General features: G+C 51.0%; 1 protein-coding gene across 4 annotated transcripts in view; it reads right to left on the reverse strand.

Moving 5' to 3' along the window:
• The window catches only part of TENM4 (teneurin transmembrane protein 4), a 718,843-nt gene that overhangs the window by 199,336 nt on the left and 491,988 nt on the right, over nucleotides 1-27,519 (reverse strand). For all 4 annotated transcript variants that reach the window (XM_087868192.1, XM_087868189.1, XM_087868191.1 and 1 more), the window contains 2 exons: nucleotides 20,017-20,115; nucleotides 18,591-18,826 (listed from right to left, as the gene is read on the reverse strand). In XM_087868192.1, coding sequence (XP_087724318.1) covers nucleotides 18,591-18,826; nucleotides 20,017-20,115 — 335 coding nt within the window. The remainder of the gene's footprint in view (nucleotides 1-18,590; nucleotides 18,827-20,016; nucleotides 20,116-27,519) is intronic.

Below are 27,519 nucleotides of genomic sequence, written 5' to 3' on the forward strand. Positions count from 1 at the left end.
TCCCTCCGCTCTGGTCAATCTGATCCCAGGGTTGACATTTTCCAGTCGCCTTTTCCTGCCCAGCAAGACATAAGCGATGGCCGAGAAAGTACAAACTCCATCCTGACATTTTTAAGAAAAATGCTCAATAGATGTTCAGACACTGAAGCTGCACCCCTCCCCCCCAGACACCCAGCCAGCAGGAGGCAATTAACAAAGTCATTATGCAGGAGTCGCCAACACAAGTATAGCAGAGTTTTCCTGTCACGGTGCATGCTTTCCTTCCTTCCAAAAATCTAATGCATGAACCCACTTGCATCTGTAAATTAGCAGCTCCAGGTAGTAACTAGAGAGGGTTATAACCACGAGGAACTGTTGATTCAACTGGCATTTCTGGTTTCAAAAGGCAGTGGGAACCAACCCAGTGATGCGGCTCCCCACTTTTCTGTTTTAGATTAGTGCTCGGTATTTTTTTGTTTTTGTTTTTTTAAAATAAATAATGTCATTTGTGTAAAATTTAAGTCATTGGAGTTCTTTGACAATGGTCCTCTAGTGGGAAAACCAAAAAAACCAGAAAGACAGAACTGCAGCAACAAGGGGACAGAGTTTCATTCTCCAGGTCCCAGTCCTGGTTTTGCCACAAAGCCACAACATTCACAAGTTCCAAACCCGGAAGTTCAATACACAGGGCTGTAGGCTGCAGGGCAAGAGCAGAGAAACTGGAAGCAACCTAGATGTGTAAAAATAGAACGATTTAGCTGAATTATACTGCAGGTACTGGAAGGAATGCAACGCAAACATTATACAAAAATGACTATGACCACCAGCAGTGAGGGCAAATGCTGATGACATAACATGAAGAAATAAGAGGCAGGACATAAAATGGCACTTTTTGCTGACTGCATCTCTGCAAAACCAGATATGCATATGAACAAAAAAATCTGAAGAGACGTATGTAAAAATGACATCAGACTTTGAATTATAATGGTAGGATTATGGATAGATTTTCTTCCCTCGTTTCCAAACTCACTTTAATGCTGTTTTACATGAAAGGGGAAGTTCTACAATGCAGTCTCAGGAGGAATAGTTAGAAAGGAAGGGTGACAGCACCCGGGGAGGAGATCCTCCTTTTGAGCACGTGACATGTGTCAGACCCTTAAGGAAGGGGAGTTACATATGTTACTTCATTCAATCCTTACATAAACCTTGAGAAAATTACTATTATTCTCATTTTCTTTTTTTCTTTTTTTTTTTTTTAAAGATTTTATTTATTTATTTGACAGAGATAGAGACAGCCAGCGAGAGAGGGAACACAAGCAGGGGGAGTGGGAGAGGAAGAAGCAGGCTCATAGCGGAAGAGCCTGATGTGGGGCTCGATCCCATAACGCCAGGATCACGCCCTGAGCCGAAGGCAGATGCTTAACCGCTGTGCCACCCAGGCGCCCCACTATTATTCTCATTTTCTGATGAAAGAACTGGAGGCTCAGAGAGGCTGCATGACTTGCCCAAAGATACTTCCCAGATGGGAAGTGATAAAACATCTAAACCCAGATCTGACTGGTTCCAAAGTCCAGGCTCTCCTCCTGATATGTCGCACTGCTAGTGAGTTACAATGCCTGAAACTGAATTAAAGATAATTCAAGGCAAAGCTTCTGTTGACAGCGTGGCCAGGTAAAGGGGCGTTCTTCTCGGGGACAAAGCATGGGGCCCCCCCGTCCTTCCACATCCTGCCTACCAGAGGCATGGCTGACACCCACAGTCAAAGCTATGTACTTGTAGGTTCAAGTCTGGGTCTCTCCAGAGCACTCAGAGCTGGTTTTACTGGTTTCATGACTTTGGGCAATTTCACCTCTGAGTCTCTGTTTCCTTATCTGCAAAATGAGGCTAGTAGGATCTACCTCAAAGGATTAAATGAAACAATGCATGTAATTTGCTTAGAACTGGCATGCAATTTGCCGGGCACACAGTAGGAGCTCAGTAAACGGCAGATGTCTTCATCTTTGTCATTTTGCTACATTGATTTTCCTAAGTGCGGTATCTGTGGGAAGATTTGTTTAAGCCAGCTGTTATATCACCTTTTTCTTCTTTCTGTATATTCCCTCTCATTCCCTTTCCGTGCCAACTGCGAATGTCTTTACACCGAGGGCCCCTTGCTATCATCCTTCCATTAGCTGACAGACTTTGGGCACAGGAACTAGAGATATTTGTCCAATGGATAAAACAGTTTTTAAAAGCAGAATCGCTATAAAGAAACCTGACAGGATCCCACTGGTGACTACGTGGGGCTAATTTTAAATCAAGTAAATATATTGCTTTTCTTCCTGTCTCCGGATAAACCTGACTGCAACAATCAGGGTTACTGTCTCTCACCCCCAAATTAAGTGTTTTCTGGAGAATGGACTCTGGTGCAGTTGATCATTTTTCTGCACCATGCAATGCTGTGGGGGAGGGTTTGCTGGAAGCTGCTCACTATTTCTGTAAATCAAGGTGGGAGGGTGTTGGGCACAGGTAAGAGGCTCAAGTGTAGCCCGCCTGAGACGTGGGAGAGAGCACTGCCTGTCAACGCAGAGGAGAAACAGCAGCATAACCGGAGGGCCCCAGAAACTGTTGACACGGCAAATCGTGGGGGAACCAGAGCTGGAATCTAATTTGTACAGAATAAACTGGTACGATTGCAGTAACAGAATAAGAAAGCTATCTTTTCTGGGCACCCTTCACCCCGCAGGCTCTACTAAGACCTCTTCTATACATAACTAATTTAGGGGTTGGTCACCTCCAGCAACCCTTGGACCCGCCTCAGCCCCGTTACCTGACCTGTCCCTGCTCTACTCCCCAATGCCGTGCTGCTCCCCGAGACCCAGCCCGGAAGACGGGAGCGCACAAACGCCGCCGGGGTGAGCGCTTTGCCGCCGGCCAGCCCTGCGCTCCTTCTCTGGTTCTCGCCTTCGCAGTGATGTGACTTGGCTGCTGTGATTTGACTCTTCTGGGCCTCCATTTCCTCATCTATCAAATGGTGACAATGATACTGAGCCCCAGGAGTGGTGAAGATACTGTATGAGCTTACGGTGCGTAATGTTTGCTCAAGTAGACGACCCTCTGTTCGTATCATTTTCCTCATCATCATCACCATCATCGTAACTATATAGTGAGGTTTTCCCTGCAAAAGTGAGGTAAGGATATTTCTTGAGAGAATCGAGAAGCCCAAGATTTTGCTCCGATGTTGGGGGTGTTGCTAAGATGGCAGTTACAGTCACAGGAATCTGCCCCCCGCTCATGGCACAGGGGAGACCCAGACTTGACTAGAGCATCTAGGCAGAGCCTGGGACCGCGCTGAGCCCAAGTCTCCAGCTTCCGGCGTCAGATCTTCCCACTAAATGCAGGAAAGCCATCCTCAAGGTTTGCTCTCCCATCAGGCACCGCAGTCCCGGATTAAAGGAGTTGTTTCCTCGAGCCTGAAGTAAAGCCCATGCGACAGGCTATGTGGGGCCACCATGAGGCCCGCCCTTCAGGCCTTTCATTTCTTCCCCTCAGCACCAGGCCCACGGGAGTGAAGAAGAGAGGGAGACAAGGAAGGGGGCAGACACAATTAGGATTATCATTAAAACAGTAACAGCTCCCAAGTATTAAAAGTGTACCATGGGCATGGCATAATGCTGGAGGAGTCACGTTTGTTGTATCATTTAATCTCACAATATTTTAAGAAAGATATTACTAACTCCATTTTACAGGTTAGGCACCTCAAAACACAGTGACGAAATAGACATCAATCTCATCTTGTAACTCCAGACAACCAAGGCTCGCTCCAGAATTATCTATGATGGCACCATTCATCCCGGCAGCACCGAGAACCCAAACCAAATCCTGAGTTCATCTCAGACTATTGTCAGGGGAGCACGGGACAGGTTTCCCATTAGCCCGGACCAGACTAAACAAGCAGTTTTTGATCCAATCCCTGCCAACAGAGCAAACAGCCGGGAGGTGCTGGTACCTAGGAAAGGGCCCACGAGCTGCCCTTCATTTTCGAGGGCTCACTAATGATGCAGCGATGACACCTGGGGCGTTGCCGGCCTCTTCAAGCTGCTCTGCTGGGGTGAGCGGCCGGCTCTGCCCTCGCAGAACAGCGCCAGGCCTGGGGAAGTGCCTGCCGTTCCCAAGAGGAGGGCAAAGGCTGGCGGAAAACTCCTGCATGCCAGCGAGTGCCAGCATTATTCCCGAGGCTCTCTAAAGCTTCTCTGTGTGAAGGTGACTCCACTCAGCACAGAACCCGCCTCTCACGCGTGAGGCATCACTCCCTCCTCCTCATAGTCAACTGTCCCGGGGCCAGGAGGAAACATGGGCGTGGGTGCTGCCTGGGTGCTATGGGAGGTGGAAGGTCCTGTCTCCAGGCTCCGTTTCCATCGCTAGGAGGACTTCCTGTTCAGGGCTCTGCAGAGCAACCCTCCCATTTCCTGATTTCCTCTGGCATACCAACCGTGTTAACTGATTTTTTTTTCCTGTGATCAAAGTCAGTTAGGGGGTGGTCCCTACTGTACCTCTAAATGGAGTTTTAATTTGTGTATATATTATTAGGATAGGTCTTTTCCCCCTGGAACATTCACTGCAGCAAGAGGAATGAGGGCGGACAGCTTAACGTGGAGCCTGCCACCCAGATTTGTAACTTGGGATAATATTTCCTTAAAATGAGGAGCATCTTGAAAGAGCATTTTAGAATCTCACAGAACACAGTGTGTGATGTCCCTCTTCTGCGCCCCCGAGCGTCCTGGTCCCCTGCCCCACGGCTGGGCACTTTCTGGCTCTTTGGGATCGTACCGCATTCTCCGGCTTCCCTGTCCTCATCTGTGCACACAGCAAGGCACGCCATACGTGTGAGTTCCCTTTTCCTTCCCAGATAGACACAGACCTCTGGTTTGGTTCAGCCCTTCCATTAGGAAGGTTAAGGCTGCACAGAGTTCTGGGCGCCAGGGTGATGATGGTGGTCAAGTGAACCAGAGTCACTGTCGTTAACCGAAGGCTACCCTGTGCCATGCACTGAGCACTTTATAAACACGCTACCATGTAATCCACACGAAGCTCCACAGGGAAGGTGGTGGTATTACCCTCGTTTGCAAGATGACGAAACAGGATCAAAGAGGTCCAATAACTTGCCCAAGATCGCACATTTAATGAGAGGCAGAGAATAACCTCAGATCGGAGTCAAATCCAGATTGCCCCAAATCTGTCCCTAACCGCAACGCATGCATGCTGACTTTCTGATTAGCTGCAAAACTGTGGAAATGACTAAAATGGGGGGAAAAGGGCAAATCTCTTTATATGGACCAGTCTTACTGCTCCAATTTTGTGCGGACTGTTTTCCTGAGGACAGAAACTTGAGGTAATATCTCTTTGAAACAAACACAATTTTCCAAGAGCATTTTACGTGCTTGTTGAGAGCAGCAGCTGACATTCCTTGCTTTTCTCTGCTCAGGAGTCTGGGTCTGTGTGATTTCTCCTATCCCTGGAACACACCTGTCCATCCAGCCTCCAGGCTTTTGCTGATGCAACGTCTCTGTGTGGAAATGGCCACTGCCCTCCCTATTTAAAAAACCTTTCTCCCACCCTTCAAGGCCTACTTCAAATGTCACCTTCCTCTGTGTGGAGTTTCACCATTATCCTGAGCCAAAGACGACCTCTGCCCTCCCCTGCCCAGCCTGGGGCCCTTGATACCGGGACCTCTCCCATGCACACTGCCCTGACAGTGTGTCCACGTGCTTCCTGTCCCTCGCCGGCTCTGCTGGCCACCTGTGTACTCAATGGAGCAGATCTGCAGAGACAGCCAGCCTGCCGGCTCTGGCCCTTATTAGCTGTGCATCAGCAGACAAGTCACTTAACCACTCTGACCTGCACTGTTTTCATCTGGAGAAACGGAAATAATACAAAGCCATTTCCTGGGCTCTTGTAAGAATTTAATGACAGCTCTTTATAGATTAGAAAGTTTACTAAAAACATAAGGCATTCTGGTCACAATGCTTAAAAGTTAATGAAAGAAAGAACACCCAAAGTCTAAAACATGGACTAATGCAGAGACTGGTGTATGTATTTGCAGCCCCAGGCCTACACAGTCAGGTGTATGAATAGTGCGGCATAATGGACTCGCGCTACACAGAGTTAGAGGTCAGCAAGCAGCAAAAGAAGCGTTTCCAGTTTCTGAGAGCTCTCAAGAAAAATGCTACTTCTCCTAAAATTCTCATTTAATCTCTGCCACCTTCCACTCCCATCTCCCCTCAAATACTAGCTCCGCACGCACACTCAGGTGAAGTAATCTGTGTGCTCACGTAACCAGACACACACACAGGAGCCCAGCGACTAGGTCTTGCTGTACAGTGCCACAGGTGGCCTGGCTGGTAACACTTAGGACAATGGGAAGAAATGGACGCCACAGCACAATTAATGTTACTGGCCTTTTTTTCTCCTTCCCCACTGGACACTGTGAACAAAATCTAACTCCAGGCTGGAAAGGATGAGAAATCAAATAACATGAGGGGCTGGGGCTCCGGGAGTGATGGGTACTGAGGTCCCCTGATTTCACCTGGGTGCCCTCGTCTCTCTGGTCCTGAAGCATGTTGGTACAAGTCACAGAGCCACTCAATGCCACAGATATACGGCTGTCCTGGCACAGGGCATGGCGTGGGACAGGCAGACATCAGTTCTTCTTCCATGAGAAAGTAAGTTGGCTTCTCTGCTCAGTAAGGTGCTCTCCGCATCCTTTCAGCAGTTCTGATCAGGTGTGCCACCCAGCCCCACCCTAGCTGAGGGAATCCAAGAGCACAGTGGGAAGAGGGCCGGCTCTGGGGGCATATCCTGGCCCCCTCCCTCACCAGTGATGTGGCTTTGGACAAACGACTTAACCTGCTGGGGCATCCATTTCTTGTCTATAAAATGGAAATAAAAACAGGATGGTATTTCGCACATGGTGGGCACCTGACAAATACGTGTTGGGTAAGTAAGACTGTTGAGAAGATTCAATGGGCAAATGCACGTAACACTCAGAACGTGCCTGGCACACAGGAAAGGCACATCGGGTTAGGTCGCGGGAGGAAAGCCGGGAGCGGGGGCACAAGAAAGCCACTGCCAGGATGGCAGAGACCCCGTTTTTTGCTCTGAGTCGCAGGTATGCAGGCTGTGGCAGAGGAGGACATCGGGGCGGGGCTCTGAGAGACAGTACGGTCGTCAGGAGGAATGAAGGACTTGGAATCAGAAAATCTGGCTTCTAGGCCCAGCTCTCTTACCCGTGCTTGCAGCTGGACAAGCTATTTACCGGCAGCCAGCCTCATTTTCCACATCTGGGGCTTGTAGGACAAGGAAATGCAGTTAGGAATTCTATACAGCACACAGAGTGCTGGAGGGGATCCACGGGCTGGACGGCCTCATAGGAAGGTGAGGTATTTACCCCATAGCACCTCGTGCAGCCTCTCTTCTAAGGGGGAAGGCAGCTGGTGTCCTGTGATCACTGTGGTTTCTGGGCTTCTACACTCAGGAGCCTTCAGTGAGACAGAGACCGAGGCCGGCAGGTGGGTCAAATGCACCAACGGACTTAACACACAGTGTTCTGATACAGGGGCCCCAGACAGCCCACACTTCCGTCTCCTGTCCTCTGCCTTTGTGGAGGCCGTTCCATCTTCCAGAAAGCTATTCGTAGCTTCTCTTTCAATATCTTACTTGATTTACAAGGCTCAATGCCTTGGGGAAATTTTATCTGATCTTCTTGCTTAGAATGAATTGCTCTTTCCTTCGGGCTCCCACAGGGACAAGGCTCAAACTCCAGTAACACGCTTTTATCGTCTGTCTAGGACTGCCATCAGCTCCTTACAAATCTGGCTTTCCACGAAACTGAGGAAGACTCAAGGCAGTGATGCCAGTGTATCTGGCTTTGTCTGTCCCTCGCAGCCCGGGACACAACCTGGCAGCCAGGCTCTGTGAACACTCTCTGCGGTTTCAAACCTGCGCTCGGGGAAGCGCCTTCTTCTTCATCTCAGATTACCTGGAATCCCTGCATCCGGGGATGGCCCCTGGCGGCTGAATCTGAGAGGGTTTGAAACCTCTGGGCGCTCTTGCTGCCCAGAACGGTGAGAATGGCATTAACTGAACACCCACTATGGGTCACCCATAGCCTAGACCCTTTGCAGATGTCTTCTCACCAACAGCTCAAAACACCGCTTAGATATTAATGGACTTGTTACCAAGGAGAAAAATCAAGACTCAGAGGGATGAAAAACTTGTGTGGGCCATGGCTGGAACGCAGGCCTCACTCTGTCCGGAGTCTGGGCTCTTGCTACTAATGGTATTGCTGTCTCTAAAGGACGAAAGCTGTTTAGCTGTGACTTTGTTGTTTTGCTGATAGGAGGAAGAAAAAATACTGTGCTTCTTACAGCCACCTCTCCTCTTCTCCTGCCCCCCTCCCTTTGCCCTGAAGTGAAGAGCTGCTGCTCTGCTTCCCCACCGGGGTCCTGGGCCCGCAGCCCTAAGCACAGCCCTGACCGTACCCCCTCCTCTCCACAAGCTCTGTATTCAGGGCTGTGCAAGAACAGCCATCAGGGAGACCCTTCCCGCTTTCTCTCTGCACCTAAGTTAAATTAAATTCTGCTTTTTCACATTAATTAGTCGAATCAAGACGAGGATGTGGGGGACAAACCCTTTCCAAGGACGCTACAAATCTGTAAAACTGACACTCCCGGGGTGAAGGTGTGGATGGAGCACCCTGGATGCAGGGTGGGGGCTACTTCCTGATCGAGCATGGCCACGCTGCCTCTCCAGGGACCCTGAAACCGCCACCGCGCCAGGGCCAAGAGCGCCCAGGGAGCGTGTGCTGTCTCTGCAGGAGCTGCTGTTGTTATGAAATAGGATATGAGTCAACTCCACTCTTTTCTGAGACAGCGTTTCCAAACTCGGGACGGCTTGGCCCTAAAATCCAACACATCTTGTTTGCCGGGGGAAGGGAAGAAGATTTCATTGACCAGGAAGAATCAGGTGCCTGACTGGCAAACAGCATCCCTCCAACAGCCTCCCGTCAACATTCCCAGGGAGGAAGCAGAGGCTCAGAGGGAACCAGGAACAGCCGAGGGCCAGGGCCGGAAGTGCGCCCCACACGGACTCCTGTGCTCCCCGCTCAGCTTCCAGAAGCCATTTTTCACTCTCACAAGATCTCCCTGCCTCTAGGCCTTCCCTCACTGTTCCCCGTGTGATCATATGCCTCTATGCTCATCTTTTTCTTTCCTTCCACTCCATGGCTTGCGACAGTGGTTAGGTTCTGGCCCAGACACCTTCCCCTCACTTTCTCTCCTTCAACGGACTTTTTGCTGAACACATGCTACGTCATACTGACCCTGCGCAAGAAACCGTGTCTGTAGCAGTGAGTGAGACGGAAGTAGCTTCTGCCCCCATGAAGCTTACAGTCTGATGGTGGGGACAGGCACAAACCGATCCACAGCACAACGGCCAGCTGCGGTTGTGGTCAGCATTATGAACGCTCCCGGAGCATATTAACTGGGATCCTGGCTCAGTGGGAGGGGGTCGGGAGCTTCGCTGAGGAAGGAATGTGTGAGCTCAGCTCTTCCAAAGGAACTGACGGAAAGAAAGGGGGTGGAAATCCCTCCAGGCATGAAGACCCTTGTAGCTTCTCTGCATCTCAGAATCACTTATTACCTCCCTTGTCCCCTCCCCCCCCCCCCCCCCCCCGCTGAACCAGCTGCCCCAAGTTCAGGCACAAAGCCCCACACTGGCGGGACTGCACAGAAACTACCCTCCTGAGGGGCCCCTAGAAGTGCGTAACAAGAGCTTTAAACTGTGCAGCCCTCGTGACCCAGAAACCCTGCTTTTGGAACAAAATAATTGAAAGAAGAACAAACAGAAGAGGAGACACAAAGATGTTCACAGGAGCACTGTTTAAGCTAGTGAACAGTTGGTAACAGCAGGAATACGGTGATACAGTGATGGCACAAATATGATGGAGCTCTTCAACTTGACGAGAACGAGGACTGTGTCAATACTTAAAAACATGTGCTGAAAAAAACGGTCCATAAAAACGGCAGAAGAACATAAACCCGTGCATCGCTTCTGGCTGCATGGAGGCCTTTCGCCGCTATCCTTCGAGGAGATCAAGAACAACACACAGGAGACCCTAGAATGTTTCCGCGGTTTGCCCTACTATCTTGAATTCTGGATTCTATCTTAGTTTCCTCATCCCTTTAATATCTTAGAGTTTGATTCTGAATCCAGCAAGTAAATCACCTCTGTACTACACCTCTGAAAAACAGTACCTAAAACTACCCAACAGGGAACAGCTGAGTGTTTGCCAGAGGCTGAGAACCAGGACAGGGTTGAGCATAAAGGGACGCAAGGGAACTTTCTGGGGTGCGGGAAATGGTCTGTGTTTTGACTCTGGGGGTGGTCACGCAAATCTATGCATCTGTCAGAATGCATAGATGGGACACCTCAAAAGTGTGAATTTTCTGTGTGTAAATTCTATCTCAGTAAATCTGGTTTTGAACACAAGCAGGCAGGGCCTGGTGGCTGAGTGCGTATAAAGGGAAGGGAGGCATGGCTGAGTGAGGTTTGGGTCTCAGTCCTAGTCTTGGGCTCCTAGGAGTAGAGCCAGAGCCCTGAACACTGCGCAGGAGCCGAAATTGGAAACGTGGGGAGACTGATGTTATCTGCTTGCCTTCAGTCCCGCTCTCCTCCTCCGCCCTGCTCTGTGCCCGGCGGGCTGGGCCACATGGCCTGGATCAATGGGCTTCGTTGGGGTCTGGCTGCTGGCTGTTCCACCAGTGGGAGGAGATTGGGGGGAGGGAAGAGAGTGAGGTCTGCAAAGCTGGAAAAGTTCTTTCCACGCTGAGCGGAAACGTGTTGAACGCCTTCATCATGTCGGCTAGTCTTCTGTTCGCTTGTTTATTCCTATTTTACACACGGGGAAAGTCATCTTGAGCAGGGCGAGTCCTTGCCCACGTGGCCCAGCAAGGTAACGGCAGAAGGTCAATACAGACAAGGTCCGTTGGGCTGTAGAGTCTGGGCGCCTGCCCTTGTTCCTCCCACTCCAGGAACCAGCAGCCCCCACCCCATGTAGGAAGCTGTCTCGTTAGCAAAGCCTTCTCCCACAGAGCCCAAACCGGCCTTCCCCTCGGCTTCACCCTGAGGGCTGGTTCTGGCCTCGGCAGCGCCACGGAGCAAGTCAGCCCCCTCCTCTGCACGGTGGCAGCTCGGACAACGGCAGGCAGCCATGCCGGGCTCCCGACGTCCTCCTTTTGGGGGGTTGGAGGATATTTGTCTGGGGTCTGTTATAAAGAGAACAATCTGTACCTATCTTGCTATTAGCAATTCCCACCGAGCAGCACGAAGGAATCAATCTTGGAGAGAAAAGCTTTAATACGGGATCCTGTATCTTTATCACTTTTTCCTCCCCCTAAAAGATCAAGTTCAATCATCTCCATTTCCCATTCTTTGGGCTATAAAGCTAAATCTATGGCTTCTATCCAAAAGGACTGATGGGAAGTCGAAGAGAAAGGAGAGAAAATGAGCCCTATTGCTCACTAATCACACTCAGGCCCAAAGCGCAACAGGCGTGTGCTTCTGAAGCAGACGGCACCTGGGAAGCTGATAACGCACGCACTGCACCAGACGCGGGGAACTGAGGGATGCAGGGGGTACAGTCACCCCGGCTTCTAGTGCTCATCTTTGTTCACCTCGTTTCGTGTCCCTTTCACCCGTAGCTGAGCCCCTGGACACACGATGCACATTTCTACCATCGTGCTTTCGCCTGTGTCGTGCTTCTGCCCAGAAGACTCTTGGCCGATTTTACCATCTTGCAAGAGGGTGGAGGCCGCACGGGTCCACGCAAGTCACACGCAGTGCTCCGGCCTGCCTCCATCACCACTGCCCAGAAAAGCTCAAGCACGGGATGACCCCGGCTCTTCCAGACCAAGAACGGCGATGTTCCAGGGAGCAGCGCTCTCGGAGAGTCACCTTAGGTAAGGCAGCAATGCCGCTTAGCAACGTTCTCTCGAGAACTATCCCCACTTCAACCAAGGGCTCGGGGTTTTTTCCTTCAATCCAAAGTCAGTGGCTGGTGGAGGTGAAAATGCGAATTACTTAAAAAAAAGAATCCTCATGGGGCGCCTGAGTGGCTTAGTCGTTAAGCGTCTGCCTTTGGCTCAGGGCATGATCCCAGAGTTCTGGGATCGAGCCCTGCATCGGGCTCCTCTGCTGGGAGCCTGCTTCTTCCTCTCCCCCTCCCCCTGCTTGTGTTCCCTCTCTCACTGGCTGTCTCTCTGTCACATAAATAAATAAAATCTAAAAGAAAAAAGAAAAAAAGAATCCTCGTGACTGTTGAGCTTGTCGTGGTAGTTATGCGGAGGCTGCGCCGTGCACGGCTGCAACTTCAGCCTGCACGTCCCGCTTCAGGTTCCTCCAGGCCGCCACCTATAGCCTGCGAGGGACCTGAGGGCATCATCGACGCCCGCCACATCCTGGGTTGAGAGGACTGCGGTCCAAGGAAGGCCAGCAAGTCTTCCGAGGCCAGCAGCAAGGGACCCCTCCTACGTCGCGTGCCCTGCGTGCCTTCCACGCCAACTCACTTAATCTGCGCCACAGCCTCACGGCGGAAGCACTATTACCCCCCCGTAGTGCGGACGAGGAAGCCAAGTCTCCGAAGGGCTACAGAGCTGATGAGCGGCGGAGCTTTTGGCTGAGTCCAGTCCTCTCTTCCCATCAGAACAGCCTGCGGCCTCAGAGAAATCAGTGAACGGCACCCCTTCCCTGCAGGGTGGGCCTGGACCCAGGAGGGAAGAGATACCGTCCCAGGGTAATCTCAGGTCTCCATTTCAGTGGAAAGTGAGGCCTGCTCTTTGTATCATTAGCAAGCCTTTTTCGTCTCCTATTCCAAAGGCCTATCCGGCAAGACAGGTGCTTGGGGAACCCTCGAAATGTGAATCCGCAGCTCTTCCACGGCGCTTGGTGTCTGCTTTTCGTGCAGAGATCCAGAACGCCAGGGAGCCTGTCAGTTTTAGCCGCATAGAGGCAACTGTCAGGGAAGCAAAAATCAACTTTTGTCCTAGTTAAAGAAATGACGTGAGGCACTTTTTGGTAAAGATTCTTCATGCTGCTGCTTCCCCGGAACAGCAAGACATCCCTACAAATGTTTTCTGACAGGTCCCCCTGGTTCTGTCAGCTGCCCTTGAGATGAACACAGGCCTGGAAGCCTGCAGGCACCGCACCAAGGCAAGGCTGGTCCAAGTTCTCAGTCGAGACTTACAAATCCTCTTCTACATGTGATGCTAATAGTACTAATAATACTATCCATTATAATAATGATAGTATCTAATTTTTATTGATACTTGATCTCACAGTCCTGCCATTTACCAGGGGAGGGTGGTGACTTACTCCAGCTCACTGGGTCTCAGTGTTCTTATCTGTAAATCGGGGAGAGTAATTCATAGAGGCTTGATCTCATGACCCTGAGATCAGACCTGGGCCAAAACCAAGAGCTGGACGCTTAACAGACTGAGCCACCCAGGTGCCCCTATGCAAATGATCTTACTGGAATTTTGCAACAACCCTGTGAAGTAGCCACTATTACTACCCTCATTTTACAGATGGGTAAACTGAGGCTGGCAGAGGTTAAATAGACTAGCCTGAAGTCACAAGGCACGTATAAGCAGCAGAGCTGAGATGTGAAAGCAGGTGGCCTAAGTTCAGAGCCCATGCTGTCAACCACGCTGCTACAAATCCCTCCTGTGTAAAATGGGGTAGTCATTCCAGCCACAGCCACTACAGGAACCTGAGTGGAAACTGAGATTCAGAGAAGTTAAGCTACTAGCCCAAGTTTACACTGTCATCAAGGGATGGGGCTGGGCCTGAGCAGGACCTTTTCAGGCTACATCATCTGTTCAAGCCGTGAAGCTACATTAGTGTGGCTGAGAGCATGGCCTTGAAAATCCTAGGTCCTTTACTGGTTTGGGGCCTGGCCTGTTGTTAACTTCTGTGAGCTTTAGTTTCCTCTTCTAGAAAATGCAGAAAATAAAACCTAGCTCACAGAATTGTTGTGCGTGTTCAGGGAGATGACATTATGGGCTTGGACCAATACCAGGCACCCAGCAAGAACTCAAAATACCAACTGGGAAAGTTAGCACGTGAAGTTTAAGACTGTGAACTCGAAAGAGAAAAAAATTTTAAAGCATCAGCCCCAGAGCCTTGAGTGCCCGGGGCTGGGGAGACCACAGTCCTGCCATTTATCAGGTGAGGGTGGTGACTTACTCCAGCTCACTGGGTCTCACTGTCCTCATCTGTAAATTGGGGAGAGTAATTCATAGGATCCTTGGGAGATTTCAATGAGAAAACACAGGCAAAGTGCTCAGAACAGGGGCGTGTGTGGGCAGTGCACAATCAGAGCTAAGGGCTCTGATTATTAACGACAAAAGTGGCCCCTATTATCTTCATTACACTACACTACACTGCCTTTTGTGGTGAAAATGTTTTAAAAACAACTAACTGCTATGAAATAAAGCATTATTGCCATGGCTGTGCAAGCTTCACGGTTTGAACTTTTAACTAATTTTCCCCCCATATCGCGCTCTCCCTATTTTGTTCTGCAAACAGATTTCTTATCTTCAGAAAAAAAAAATGGCAGAGTATTCAAATACTCGAAGACTTTCACAGGGAGAACAGGCGAGTAAAGCAAGGCACTCGTGGTCAACAGCTACCTCTCTGAACAGGTGTTCTTTGGAGACAAAAATACACCTCTTGTCTCTGGTGGGATGCCCTGGGATTCTTAAGGGTCCTCCCTAGATTACCCCCCACCTCCAAACTACAGCAGCCAAGTAATACTCCCAGGGGGGAGGAGGGCCAGGAGGCCTAGCCCCAGGCCCTGCAGCCCTTGTGGGTGGTAGGCGCTGGCTGCGATTTCTCTATTTTCCTATGAAAGTAACTGCACATGTCTCTGCAAATGAAGGGAAACTTTCAAACTAAAAACCAAATGTCAAATGGATCTGTCAGGGTTCCCTCCAGTTATGGCAGCCCCGAGCAGATAGCAGAGAAAGAACAATTCTTTCCCGCCCTGTTTTCGCCTCCCCCGGTGCTGGTGAAGTGATACGATTCTTATCTGCAGCATGATAGGATGTAGAAAATAATTACAAATGAAAAGGTTATTCATAATTTTTAAATGAGTTAATTAGTAAACCCAGTCAGACTCACTCATTACAGTAATTAATAATTGATTATACTTGAAATTAAACACAATTTTTCATCAAAAATCTAATTAAATATCTGTGCTTGCGCCTGTTGATTAGATCAGTTGGTCTGCTGGAAAAGTCTTTGTTAAGGATATTTGTGCTGGGCTGAGACAATTAATTTGATTTTTAATAATTGATAGTTCCTTACGAGTTAGTCATCACAGTCTGTGATTACGGCCAAGCAACAAGACGCTCATCCCTTGCCCCCAGCAGCTGGGGGAGACCAAGCACCAAGACTGCCACCCCAGCCCTTGAAAGGTAGGCCTGGGCCTTGCACCTGCAATGCGTTCACCTGCATCGGCTTACTCCAGCCTCACACGCATCCTCCCGACATAATGAGTCATGCCTATTTTCCAGATCAGGAAATCAAGGCTCAGAAAGAGAAGTGAGCTGCCCAAGGGTGAACAGCGGCCAGGTGGCAGAGCTGGGAATGGAATCCAGGGTGGTCAGAGGCTGGGTGTCTCCAGGGAACAAAGGGAACACCCCAGTCTTGCCTGTCTGACCTGGTCCTTGGATATGCAATCTATGGTCCAGTCTCAATGTTTCTGCAGAGAGAGGGTTTCATCAGAAGGATGTGTTTATTCTGGGCAAGGACACACTATCAGTAGACTGACCACTTGTAACAGGAGACACAAATTCCCCTAAATCGACCTACCCCTCCTCTCTACCTACATTGCCACTGTCTCAGCTGAGGCCCTCGGCTTCTCCTGACCCATTTATTGCGATAGGGCCTATCCTTCCTTCCTCTACACTCATCTTTCTAAAATAAAAGTCTGACTACATCCTGCCACTGCTTAAAATCCTTCAATGGCTCCCCATTGCCCATCCAGGAAGGCTTGTAACTTGGCCTCCAAGGTGATCTTTTCGATCTGACCAAACTCTCCTGCATTAGCTCCAACACCCTTCAAATGCTTACAACCCAGACAATGACCTTATCAGCACACTGTCCGAGCTCAAGTCTGAAGCTTCCCTCTGTTCGAGATCTGCTCTCTGCATGTTTACTGCCGGTTAACTCTGACTGCTTCATCATCACCCTTCCCAGGGAGCCTCCCGTGGTGCTCCCAGCGTTGGGTATTCCCAGAACCCCTGAGCTGCCTCAATTCACTGATGACATAGCTGTCTCCTCTTGGAAGCTACGGACAACTCAAGGGCAGGGACCATATCTTTAGCCCTCACATTTAGCACAGGGCCTGGCCCAAACAGGTACCCCATATGGTTTGCTGAATGAGAAACAAAATTCACAGAATCATGGATTCAAACGCTGTCAGTGTTGGAAGGAAAATTAAAGGCCATCCAGTGAAAACTCCCAGTCAGCGCTTGAATCTTATCCTTGCTATGTGGTCACTGAGCTCTATTTGTACCCTTCCTATGACAGGGAGCTCACTACCTCCTGTAGATCCTATCTAAACTTGGATGAAGACTAACCCCATATTCTTATTACATGGGAGAGGAAGAAGCCCATGGGATGTAAAACAGAAGAGAGTTTATGTAATCATACAACGATTTATTCTTTCTTCCCGAACCAGGCTACGCATTAGAAACCGAAGGCTTCAATGCAAACTGATGTCTTTATGCAGCCAACGACTTGACTCTTGATGGACAGTGACACTGCTTGTTCCAGGAAGTCTACTCATTTAGGAAACATAATTCGGTCAAAGACAAGAGCTGTGCTAGTGGTTAGCAGGGACACATCACGGGTGCCAGGAAGAAACATTTATGCTGGGTGATGGTGCTGGGACGTCCACAGCCCTCACCTGTAACCCGGTTACTGCTCACTGGGCCTGGGTGGCCTCTGGCCTCTTCCAGTTTGGCTATTCCTTTTGCCCACTGACCCACAGCAGGAATGGCAAATGCCTGGTATGTCATCAGTGTTCTCCATGCTGGTGACATGACAGACATTACTAAGCAAACACAGAGACCCTTTCCCACTGAGCCTGACTACAGCCTCAGGATCCTTCTTAACACAGCTTTCTAGGCAGCAACAACGAACCAATCACATAGAACAGAAGAAACGTATGCCAACTTGGCCTTGGAGTCATGAAATTCTCTACATCAATCTTCACGAGGGGAAGAGAGACCTGGTGTATTAAAGAGGGCTTATTATAGCTCCAGATATACAAGGAGACCTCCCTGTTTGAGGGACTATCATCTTCCTGATTACTTATCTCTGTAAAATTCAAGAATCCTGGATGCTCCTTCCATGCTCAAATCCCTTCTCCTGATCAAGCGAGGGCCCACGTTTCCCTCATCATTTCCAGTGACAGTGTGTACAACCACAGTGCCCTTTTTCATTCGCAATGACTCTGCCTATGACAGAGTCCCTTTCCACAGTGGACGGCACTCTGTCTTCCTCTGGCCTGTGCCAGTTACTTCAGTTTCTGGTTGCTGGGGCTTCACTGGAAAGTCCCCCTTGCTTATGGAATTATCTCAGAATTCCTTAGCAGGGGTTCAAGGCCTCCTCAAGCTGGCTTGACCTGCCTTAAACCTCAGAATGATAGAATCTGAAGGCTGGAAAGGATGGAGGGTTAAGCCAACTGCTTCGGATGTCTTTACTAACAGGCAGCAGACTCTACACAATGCCTGCAGATCTCTTCAGATGACCGTCTTCCCTGGGAGCAGACCAAAGACAGGGGTTGGAATGAAGCAGGAGACCAGGCTGTGTGGGGAACTACACCAAAAGAGCACCCAGTGGGTGGCCTCCTGTGGCAGCAAAGCAGGGGCCAGCAAAGTTTCCTCCATCATGGAGGTGGCCTGGGGGCAGGCAGGAGGGCCAGTCAGAGCTGCCGGGGGTCTCCGTGTGCCCCGCAGCCAGCTCGCAGTGCTCACTGGGACCTGGGGCTCCTCAGCTGGGATTTCCCTGGGCTCCTCACCAGGGTTCCACTCTGCACCTCGGTGCCCACAGTCCCCTCAGACCGCCTTGCCAGACCCTCACCTTCAGACATGCCTTCCTGGCTGAGGTCAGCAGAGTCCAACCCAACCCCAGGGGACCCCGTGTCCTTCCTGCAGCTTCATGGCACCAGGGAGAGGCCTGCCAGCCTCTCCAACAGGTCATTTGTGGTAACTCCCATCTTCGACACTCATGTCCTAGGTCACCTGCTCAAAGGCCAGTCAGTGAGCAGTATGCCTCATGCTAGGCATCCGACACGTGACGGAGCAGCTGCTGAGCTTCCTTCCTGGGCTAGTGCAGAGAGGAGAAGAGGGTCCCAGAGAGCTGACTGCGACAGGTTAGGGGGTGGAGGCCAGCACCTCAGTGTGCCTGTCACGCCCACAAGGTGCCTGCAGCGTGCACAGGTGTGTCCATCGCTGCGCCCTGGGCGAAGGGGAACTAAGGGAAGCCGGGGCGAGGGAGGCGCTTACCCACGAAGTATGCCAGCAGGATGACCAGGGTGGCTGAGATGACAATGGCGCTCAGGGCCGCACACTTCCAGTTACAGTACTTGGAGGGCTTCTTGAGGTTGAAGGCCGGCCGGGCGAAGGTGCTGCGGGGCAGGGGCCGGGGCGGGGGTGAGTACACCGTGCTGGACGTCAGAGGGTACCCTGGCGACGTGGTGCAGAAGAGCGGCGAGGTGCCTCCCGGCTTGAAGAGAAAGTGCCTGTGGATGGAGAGAAGGCAGAGGGCGTCAGGGACTGCCGACTCGCCGGGCCCCAGAGCGACCTGGAGGACAGAGGCAGCAGAAGCATGCAGAGGACCCTGGAGAGAGTCTCCACGGAGAAGACGGGAGGGACAGAAAGGAGGAGAATCATGTACCAGACCACACAACAGGGCACACGAACACACGCTTCCACGGAACACAGATGGGACAGCCCTACGCATGGGAAAACCCCCCCCGGGTCAAAGCAGGAGGCATTGCCAACCCCACAGGAGGCTGGGTGTGGAGATCCCTTTCCTGGGAAGGGATGGGGCTGAGATGCTGTTTCTTGGGTATTATATGAGTTGTTCTCTAAAATTATTGGTAGTAACTTGGAAAGTATCTAAAATCATGTTCTGTGCCCTGGAGATAATGGAACCTAAATTTTTCTTCTCCCTCCCATACTCCACCAGTGTACCTTGGTGGAGGCATGAAATACCATTCTATTTGAAGGGTGTTTAGGGGGTGGGAACCAAGAAACCACCTTTAAGTTGTCATGGTTGAGTCCCCTAGTTGCTTTCAGCAAATGGCAGCAAATGCTTTCAGCAGCCAGACGCTGCCTTCCAAACCCTGGGGAAAAGCTGTGTGGGAGGAGAGATGGGCAAATGCATCCTACAGCCTAGCTACAGTCTTCAAGGCAGCGTGGCATGGTCAAAGCGCATGGTTGTGGCCAAACTCGGTGTCAGGAAATCCTCCACAGCTTGCCTTTAACCATGGCCACAAGAAAATTTGTACATAGCCCTGGAAACGGGGTGCACTGGTTGCATTGCTTCTCCCTGAAATCTTAGAGCAATCTTGCACCCTGCAGGGTACAAGATGCCTCAGACCACAGAACAGATACTCAGGGCTACAATACATAGGATATAGGGTCTGTTGCTGCATAAAAATTGCTACGAGATGGCTTTCAGAATGGCAGAGGCAGCCAATGAGATGCTGGGAGCTGCATATTAACAATGCTGCTGTTAATATGCGGAAGATGGGGGATTCCAAGGATAAACTCTTGCAAGTTGAACATGGACTTGGGGATGGGCATGCACCATGGCATCATCACCTCCCGCAGGAGATCCCAGGGAAAGGTCTCAGGGTCAGCATGCTGGTGCAGGAGCCAGAGGGAGAGCACACACAGAGAGGAGGACCATGGGGATGTCACCTACCCGTCACTGTAAGCCCCATCATGGCGGGAGGCGCTGAGAATGTCCATCTCAATGAGGTTGTCCTGCAATGTCCCTAGGAATGGCTGCTTGCCTAGGTTTCTACACACACATGGAGACATGAATGAAGCAATGAGTCATGCATCGATGAAGGGGGATAGTACAGAAACACACAAAGTCGCTGTCTGGCACAGCTGTGCGTGATATCAGCGGGACACGGCTGCCAGGCGATGGGTCTGTGTGCAAGCCACATGTGCAAGGGATCTGCCTGGCACAGAGCACCAGAGGGAGCATTCTCTATACGAACCTGAATGTCTGGCGGTTTGGCCACCCAATGACAGCTCTCCCTGATCAAGACTGATCATGTCTCAGGCACTGAGCTAGGCATGTTACATCCATTCATTTCAAATCTTCAAACCAGGCTATGCAAGGAAGGCACGTCCCCATTTTACAGACGAGGAGACCAAGATGTGGAGGGGTGACAGGATTTGCCAAGGTCACCAGCTAGCGAGGCTGAATGCAGGAATCTGAACTCAGGTTTATCTGATTCCAAAGCCTATGCTGTCTCTACTCGAGACGGTGTACACCTGTTTAAACAAAGCTGAAGATACTTGGCGAGTCCAAAGGGAAAAAAAGAAAAGACAAGCGTTTCGGGTCATTTTCTTCTCAAGCAGTTCTCAAGTTCGAGTAGGCATCAGAATCATCTGGAGAGCTGTGCTTTGTGGAGGCCCACCCCCAGAGATTCGGAGTCAGGAGGTGGTGGTGGGGGGGACTGAGAATCTGCATTTCTCACAAGCCTCCAGGTGGACGCTGATGATATTCAGAGGGTCAAAGTCCTTTTGCAGAGGAGGGACCTCCGTGATGGCTGAGTGGTGAGGATGGCACCCCTCAGAAGATGGGGGGCGGGCTTCGGTCCCCCCAAGTACCCCAAGGGCAGTGCAGCATTTTGTGACATTACTATTTCTAACGCAGAATGAGGAGATGCACACGTGCCCTTTCTGGTCTCAGCCCTGCCTGCTAAGTGGCATCATTCACACTTGGGTGTGCTGGATCCTGTTTTCTGGCATTTTCAAGGACTGCTGCCCCCTCACTCGAAAACCGTGTAGGGCACCATGTTAAACAAGCTGGTGGTGGCTTCAGCCTGCCGTGCCCACCTCAAGGAAGGCTCACTGCAGACGGCTAACTTTTGAGTCCAGCCCTGCGAGGGACCTTCCTGCGACTTTGCCCAGGTCTTGGGAACCAGAGAACCCAAACTCAAGTCCCTTTCCTGCTTCTTTCCTGCTGTGTGACTTTGTGTAAAAACTGCAACCTCTTCCAATTTTACACTTCCTTCATCTGTAAAATGGGGATGACGATACTAAGTCCACAACGTGGATGTAGGACCAACGGAGTGAGGCTGGAAGAATTTATAAGGGCTAAACAAAAATTACTAATGCTAATTGATATACATTAGTACTAATTTACTGATTTATGCAGCGTGAGTACTAAGAAATATTATGGAAGTACTAATGCTAGTCTACACTACGTCCACCGTATCTTACTCACTGTTCTAGAACACTGCATTCTTTAATGTCAACGTTACTCCCCACAACGACATTGCAGAGTCAGCGCTATCACCTTTGCTTTGTAGGCTGGCAAAGCACAGCTCAGAGAAGTAACTTTCCAAAGGTGCTATCACAGAGTAAGCAAAGCGGTGGAGGCGGAGTAGAACCCGGTCTGTCTGACCCCAGAACTCAGGACCCTGGGTCTCATGACTCTGTGTCCCTGCCCAGCCTGCGGGTTTGTCCCCCCACCAGCCTTACAGATGGAAATGAGGAGGAGCTGTAAATACTTCCCCAATGTGTCATTTCACGAGCATCCTCGGGGACGGTGAGAGCACAGGGCAGTACTGTTTCGCAGCCGGAACCACTGAGTCCTGCTGTGGTTGTGGGGACTTCCCCTTCCAGAGAGTTCTGAGCTGCCTGGTGCCCAGGCTGTTCTGGGGGTGTTCATGGCCCTAGGGCCTCCCACAGTGTGTGAGGGGGACTGGCGGGGTGTGGAAGCCCTTCAGAGTGGCCTCAGTTCTGCCCCCGGCCATTGGGCAGGTGAGTCTGCGTCTCCTAGCATTCATAAACTGGGATGATCATCTCTTACGGAAGCTACAACATAATTTGGATCGTGCTACTTCTCTGCTCACAACCTTCCAATGGTTCCGTAAGAATAAAACCATGGTCTTTACCCGGACATACAAGCTCTGGCCCCCTGCTACCTCTCCGGCCTCATTTTCTGGGCTATATATACACTGGCCTCCGCGCTGTTACTCCAACCAGCTAAAGCCTTTGTTGTCATTTGCCTGAATTGCCTTCCCCCAAATATCTACATGGGCCGTTCCTTCCCTTCTCCTGGCTAACTGTAATAGCTCCCACCCTGCTCTTCCTAAATTATCCCTGGCCCCTTGCACTGCTTTAGTGTTCCATGTAGGACTAGACACACACACACACACACACACACACACACACACACACACACACTTTTTTCCCTATTGCACTTTCAATCCCATAAGGGTAGAACTCTTACCCGCCTTGTTCTCTGCCCATGTGCCCAGAGTCTAGAAGAGTGCCTGGTACACAGGAGTAGGCACTCAATAAATATTTCCTGAATGCTGTGAATGATGGGTATACAAAGGGAAGCATATCACAGGCATACAGTTGGTGTTTAATTGAGGCAAGCACAGGTGTTTTATTATTATTTCCCCCATTTCCTGTAGTTCAGGAGGGAATTTCCAGTCTTTCCACAGTCCATATTGCCCAGCCTGAGCAGGTCCTAATAACCCCTGCTCAGAGGGCCTGGAGGCAACGGGAGCTCGTCCCTGGGCCCCGAAGCTGGCTGCATGGCACACTCCCAAGTACGCCTGGGAATCTGGCCTGCATCACTAGGCTAGGACTGTGCTCTCAGACAGTCACTTGTGAACCTTAAAACCCATCAGAAACAAACATATTCAGAGAAAAAAAGGCATAAAGGGTCAAAATCACAATGTTAATAGTGGGATTTTTCCAGTGTCGAGATCAAGAGTGGTTTTTTATTTTTACTTCTATGATTTAGAGAGAGCAGAACATTCTCTCCTGAAAGGACACACCTGTTAGGACAAGGGAAGAGGTGGTGCAGTACGACAGAGGGTTTCTGCAGCGACAGACTGCATGAGTTCCCTGAAAGAGCTCCACGTGCAGGCTAACCTGGGAATCTGGGGGGACGCTGCACTTGCTGAAAATACTGCCAGTTCAGACGCTACGACTGCCTTCACACACCTCGTTCTGTACGTTTGAAACTCAGTTCTGAGTTAGTCCTCATGTGATTGATGAGGAAATTGAGGCCCAGGGAGATAGGGGTCCTGCTCCCATGTACACAGCAAGTTAGCGGCAGAGCTGAAACTAAAACCCAGGTGTCCAGACTCCCAGTCCAAGGCCACCCCCTAAATTTCCTGTCCATTGCCTGCTCCCAACTCTGGGGGTTCCAGTTCTTCTGAAAAACAAAAGCTACGAGGATATCCTAATGGGGACCCATGCTGCCGAAGCCCCCTTAAGTCACAGTCCTACACGGTCTCCAGCTCAGCTGGGAACTTGGGGATGGACGCTCGAGTCAGGTGACCCTCACATGGGTGGGTGCTGTTATCTCATTTTAACAGATATGGAAACTGTGGCCCAGATAGGCTGAGTGACTGACCATGATCATACAGCAACCAAAACGTAGAGGAGGGATTCAAAAGCACATCTCTCAGACCTCACTGCCTCCAGCTGCTCTCAGGAGAGAGAGGCAGAGTCCCCAGAGAGGGGGCACAGCTAAGCACAATACTGCTCAGCACAGTAGGCCAGTTAGAGTGGGGAGGGGCCCAGCTCCCGTCTAAGCCTCAGGGGAGGCCTGGGGCAAGGCCCCGAGCTGCCCGAAGCAGGGGCTTCCAGTTCTAGCCCAGGGCAGGCACAGCTCGCCTTCCAAGGACAGAGCAAGTGGCTTTTGGGAAGGAAGTGGCTGGGAAGTTGCAGTGCCCTGTTCTTCAGACTGCCCTGTTCACCAGCTCATCTTCTATCAGCCTGCTGTCCTGGACCATGCTTCACCCACAAAGCCACCCATTAGAGCAGGACAGGCAGGCATTGTGCCCACATTCTGTAGCTGACAGCCGCAAGGTGTGCAGGGGGTCAGAGATTTGGCCGAGACCACAGAAAGACTTAGTTCTAGAGCTAGCATTTGAACAAATGCATGAACAAAGAAACAAAAAAATGAACTGGGTCACAGTGATCCTTCTAAAAGGCCAAGCCCATAATGTTACTCTCCTATTCAAAAGATATTAACTACTGGTCCCCCCTCCTGTCTCCCTCGAGCCCCAGGCCCATGGGGAGAAGTACAACCTCGTCTTCCTATAACTCAAGGCCCTTCGTGGCTGACCCTCATTTACATGCATCTCCATGAGGCCCCCTGCCCTCCCACGTCCCCCAACTCTGAGCCATCTCTCCAAGACACTAAGCTCACTCAGCTCCGTGCCTTGAACAGCTGCCCCCCATCCCAGATCTCCTTTCTCCCCTGCAGACTCCTGCCAATGCATGTCTGAATAATCGGGAAGGTAGCCCCGGAGCGTGGCTAGGTGCAAGGGCTCTGGAGCCAGCTGGCCTGGGTATGACACTTGCTGGCTGCGGTTCCAGAGGCAAGTTACTTCACTTCCCCGTCTTCAGATTCTTCACCTCTAACGTGGGGATGATGCTATCTTCCCACCTGGGCAGAACAGTTACCACAGCAGTCCTGACCGCATCCTTTGAAGGGCCTGCTTGTAAAGTTGGCCCTTGGCTGGTATCTGGGAACAGAGGTTTTCGGGAGGGTTCTCACCATTAACTGAGGAGGAGCTGACTCAGGACTAAACTGTGTGTACAAACAATATGGCTTATGCTGAACACCTGCTTGCCTTCTGTGAATTTGGACTTTGGGCCTTTGCCCGGCAGGAGGTGCCTGTGTGACCAGCCCCAGTAAAAACCCTGGGTGCTCAGTCTCTGAGGAGCTTCCCGCTAAGGAGCCCCCTTAGGGGCCCCATGAATGCTTGGTGTGATTGTTCCTTCATGCCCCATGCAGAGGGAGCCACACCCTCCTCTCTGCTCAGAGCACCCCTTCACCCCACAAGTCACAGCATTATCCAGAGTGCCATCTTCACTCATCCATTTACGGCTCTGCCTCCCTTACAGAACCAGGAGCTTCTTCTAGCACAGTGGCTGTGCTTTCTGCATGCCTGGGACTGAGTCACTGGACGACGGGGACGACTGTCCATCCCAGTTTCCTGCAATGCTCAGGACTTGGCCTGGCCCACTAGAAGGCACCGTGCGCTATTCTGGGGACTGTACCAAGCCTGGGTTGGAGACCACCAGGATGGCCTCCCATCCCCCAGGTGTGGGCAGAGCTACTCCCCAGTTGAGCATGACCACAAAACAGGCCTCAGGCTCCCAAATCAGGCCTGGGATAAGATGAGCTAGGGCAGGGGTCTGGCAGCCTTGCGCTCTGGCTTCCCCTTCATCTGACAGGAGCCTGACAGGTTATTCATCAGACAATCCCTATGAAATCAATTAAGCATTTGATGCTGCAGAGTGTGAAGAAGCGGACCAGGGTTTAGTAGACCCTGAACACATGGATCCCACCCACATGGACCACAGATGCACCTGCAGGCCTCAAAGTGACATGTGACCCCAGCCCTAGGAAGCACAGGGAGGCCCGCTTTCCCCCGGGGGACTCAGTTACCCTTGGAGAGGGCCAGAGGCAGGGGGTTAAGCAAATCCTCCCTCCCGCCTGTCCTCCCGCCTGCAGTTCTTTTCCTCCAGCACGGAATCTAACCCCCTTCTGGCTATTCTGCCAGCTGGTACGCTATTTGCCCAGCTCTTTCTTTTTGACTCTCCACACAGACTCGGTTTGACAATTAGAGAAGGGCCTGTGACTGTTTCTCTGGCAATCAGGGGGCTCCCCATTCTCAGGGCCTTGGGAATAGCTGGCACCGGCCACCGCCTCAACCAGGCCCTGGGCTTCTAGGCGTTCGCTGAAGCTGTGCCACCCTCGCGCCCTTCCTTCTTCCTAGCTCTGCCTGGGCACTCCCGCTTGCTGTCAGTCCCACGGCACCAGGCCCGCTGGGAAGTCTTCCCTTTGGCTCACTCAAGTTACGTGCAGCTTTTCACTCATTTCTCCCGTCATTCATTCATTTAAGCAGCGTTAGTATTTTCCCAGCACCCATCATGTGGCACCGTGATGCCCGCTGAAAATCCAGAGGCAATTAAAACCAATTCGCTGTGTGTATCTGTCACAGCATTTGTCCCACTGCTAGACTCTGTGCTCTTAAGCGTATGCCTTGCTGGGCACACAGTAGGCACTCAGTGACTACTTACTGAATGACAAGCACTACATAGTAAGCACTTACTGTGTGCCGAGACGTTTCCAGCAGTATTGTATATAATCGCTACAAGAGCCTCGGGAGGCGCTATGGTGCATTAGAAGCGGCTGAAAATCCTTGGGCGCCCCTCCCTTTGAGACATGGGGTCTGTCGTCCTTCTCCTTGAAGCTGGCTGGCCTAGGACTGCTTCGGCCGAGAGAACAATGGCGGAGTGACGCTATGCCATTGCAGGCCAAGCCTTTAAGAGGATCAGCAGCTGTGTCTCAGGGCCATGGAGCTCCAGGCCACTGAGTATGAAGTCCTCTCCCTGCTGGGAAGACTGGGGGAAGAGGCCCTGCGACCACAGCAGAGGGTGAGGGTCCACTGAGCCCAGCTACCCAGCCGTGTCCTCCAAGGCTCTGGCATGTGAGCAGCGCCACCCTGGCTCCTTCAGACTGCCGGGCTAACAGCTCACACGGCTGAGCCCCACTGACACTATGGGGAGACCGGCCCAGCTAGCTCTTCTGGAGCTCCTGCCTCGTGCTGTCGAGTGTAACCAACCAGTGGTGTTCTAAGCCACCAAGTCGGACAGGTGTCCGTCCGCAGCAATAGATCATCAGAACAGGAAATTACTAATCTTTTCTCCCTTTTACAGATGAACAAATATAAGGTCTAGGTCCACATCTAGGGAACAATGGGGGGGGGAGCACAGGATGTGTCCGACCCTAAAACCTGTGATATGAACAACTAGCTTCAGTGAAAGGACCATCACTTATGTCCTCAGAACATCAGCGCCAAACTTCCTTCTCTGAAGTAGAGCAAAGGTAGACCTACTATTTCTTCTCGACTCCTCTGGTGAGTAGGAGCTCATGACTTTTTTCTTCACAGGGTTGATATGGGAAGCGGATATATATGAAAAAAAAAAAGGGGGGAAATCATTTTTATGGTATGTCTTTTCATGCCAGGCACTATGTTTTATGTTTCTTACATGATATTTCATTTACTTCCAGTCCGAGAGGCATAAATACTTCTCCCACTTTACACAGGGAAATCAAGGTTCAGGGCCATAAATAAACTTGCTGGCCAAGTACTAACACCAAGACAAGAATCCAGGTCCCCTGACTCTAAAATCTGGGCTC

This window comes from Ursus americanus, chromosome 16 (assembly GCF_024610735.1).
Source record: "Ursus americanus isolate L20-20 chromosome 16, mUrsAme1.1.p, whole genome shotgun sequence".
Classification (NCBI taxonomy): Eukaryota; Metazoa; Chordata; class Mammalia; order Carnivora; family Ursidae; genus Ursus; species Ursus americanus.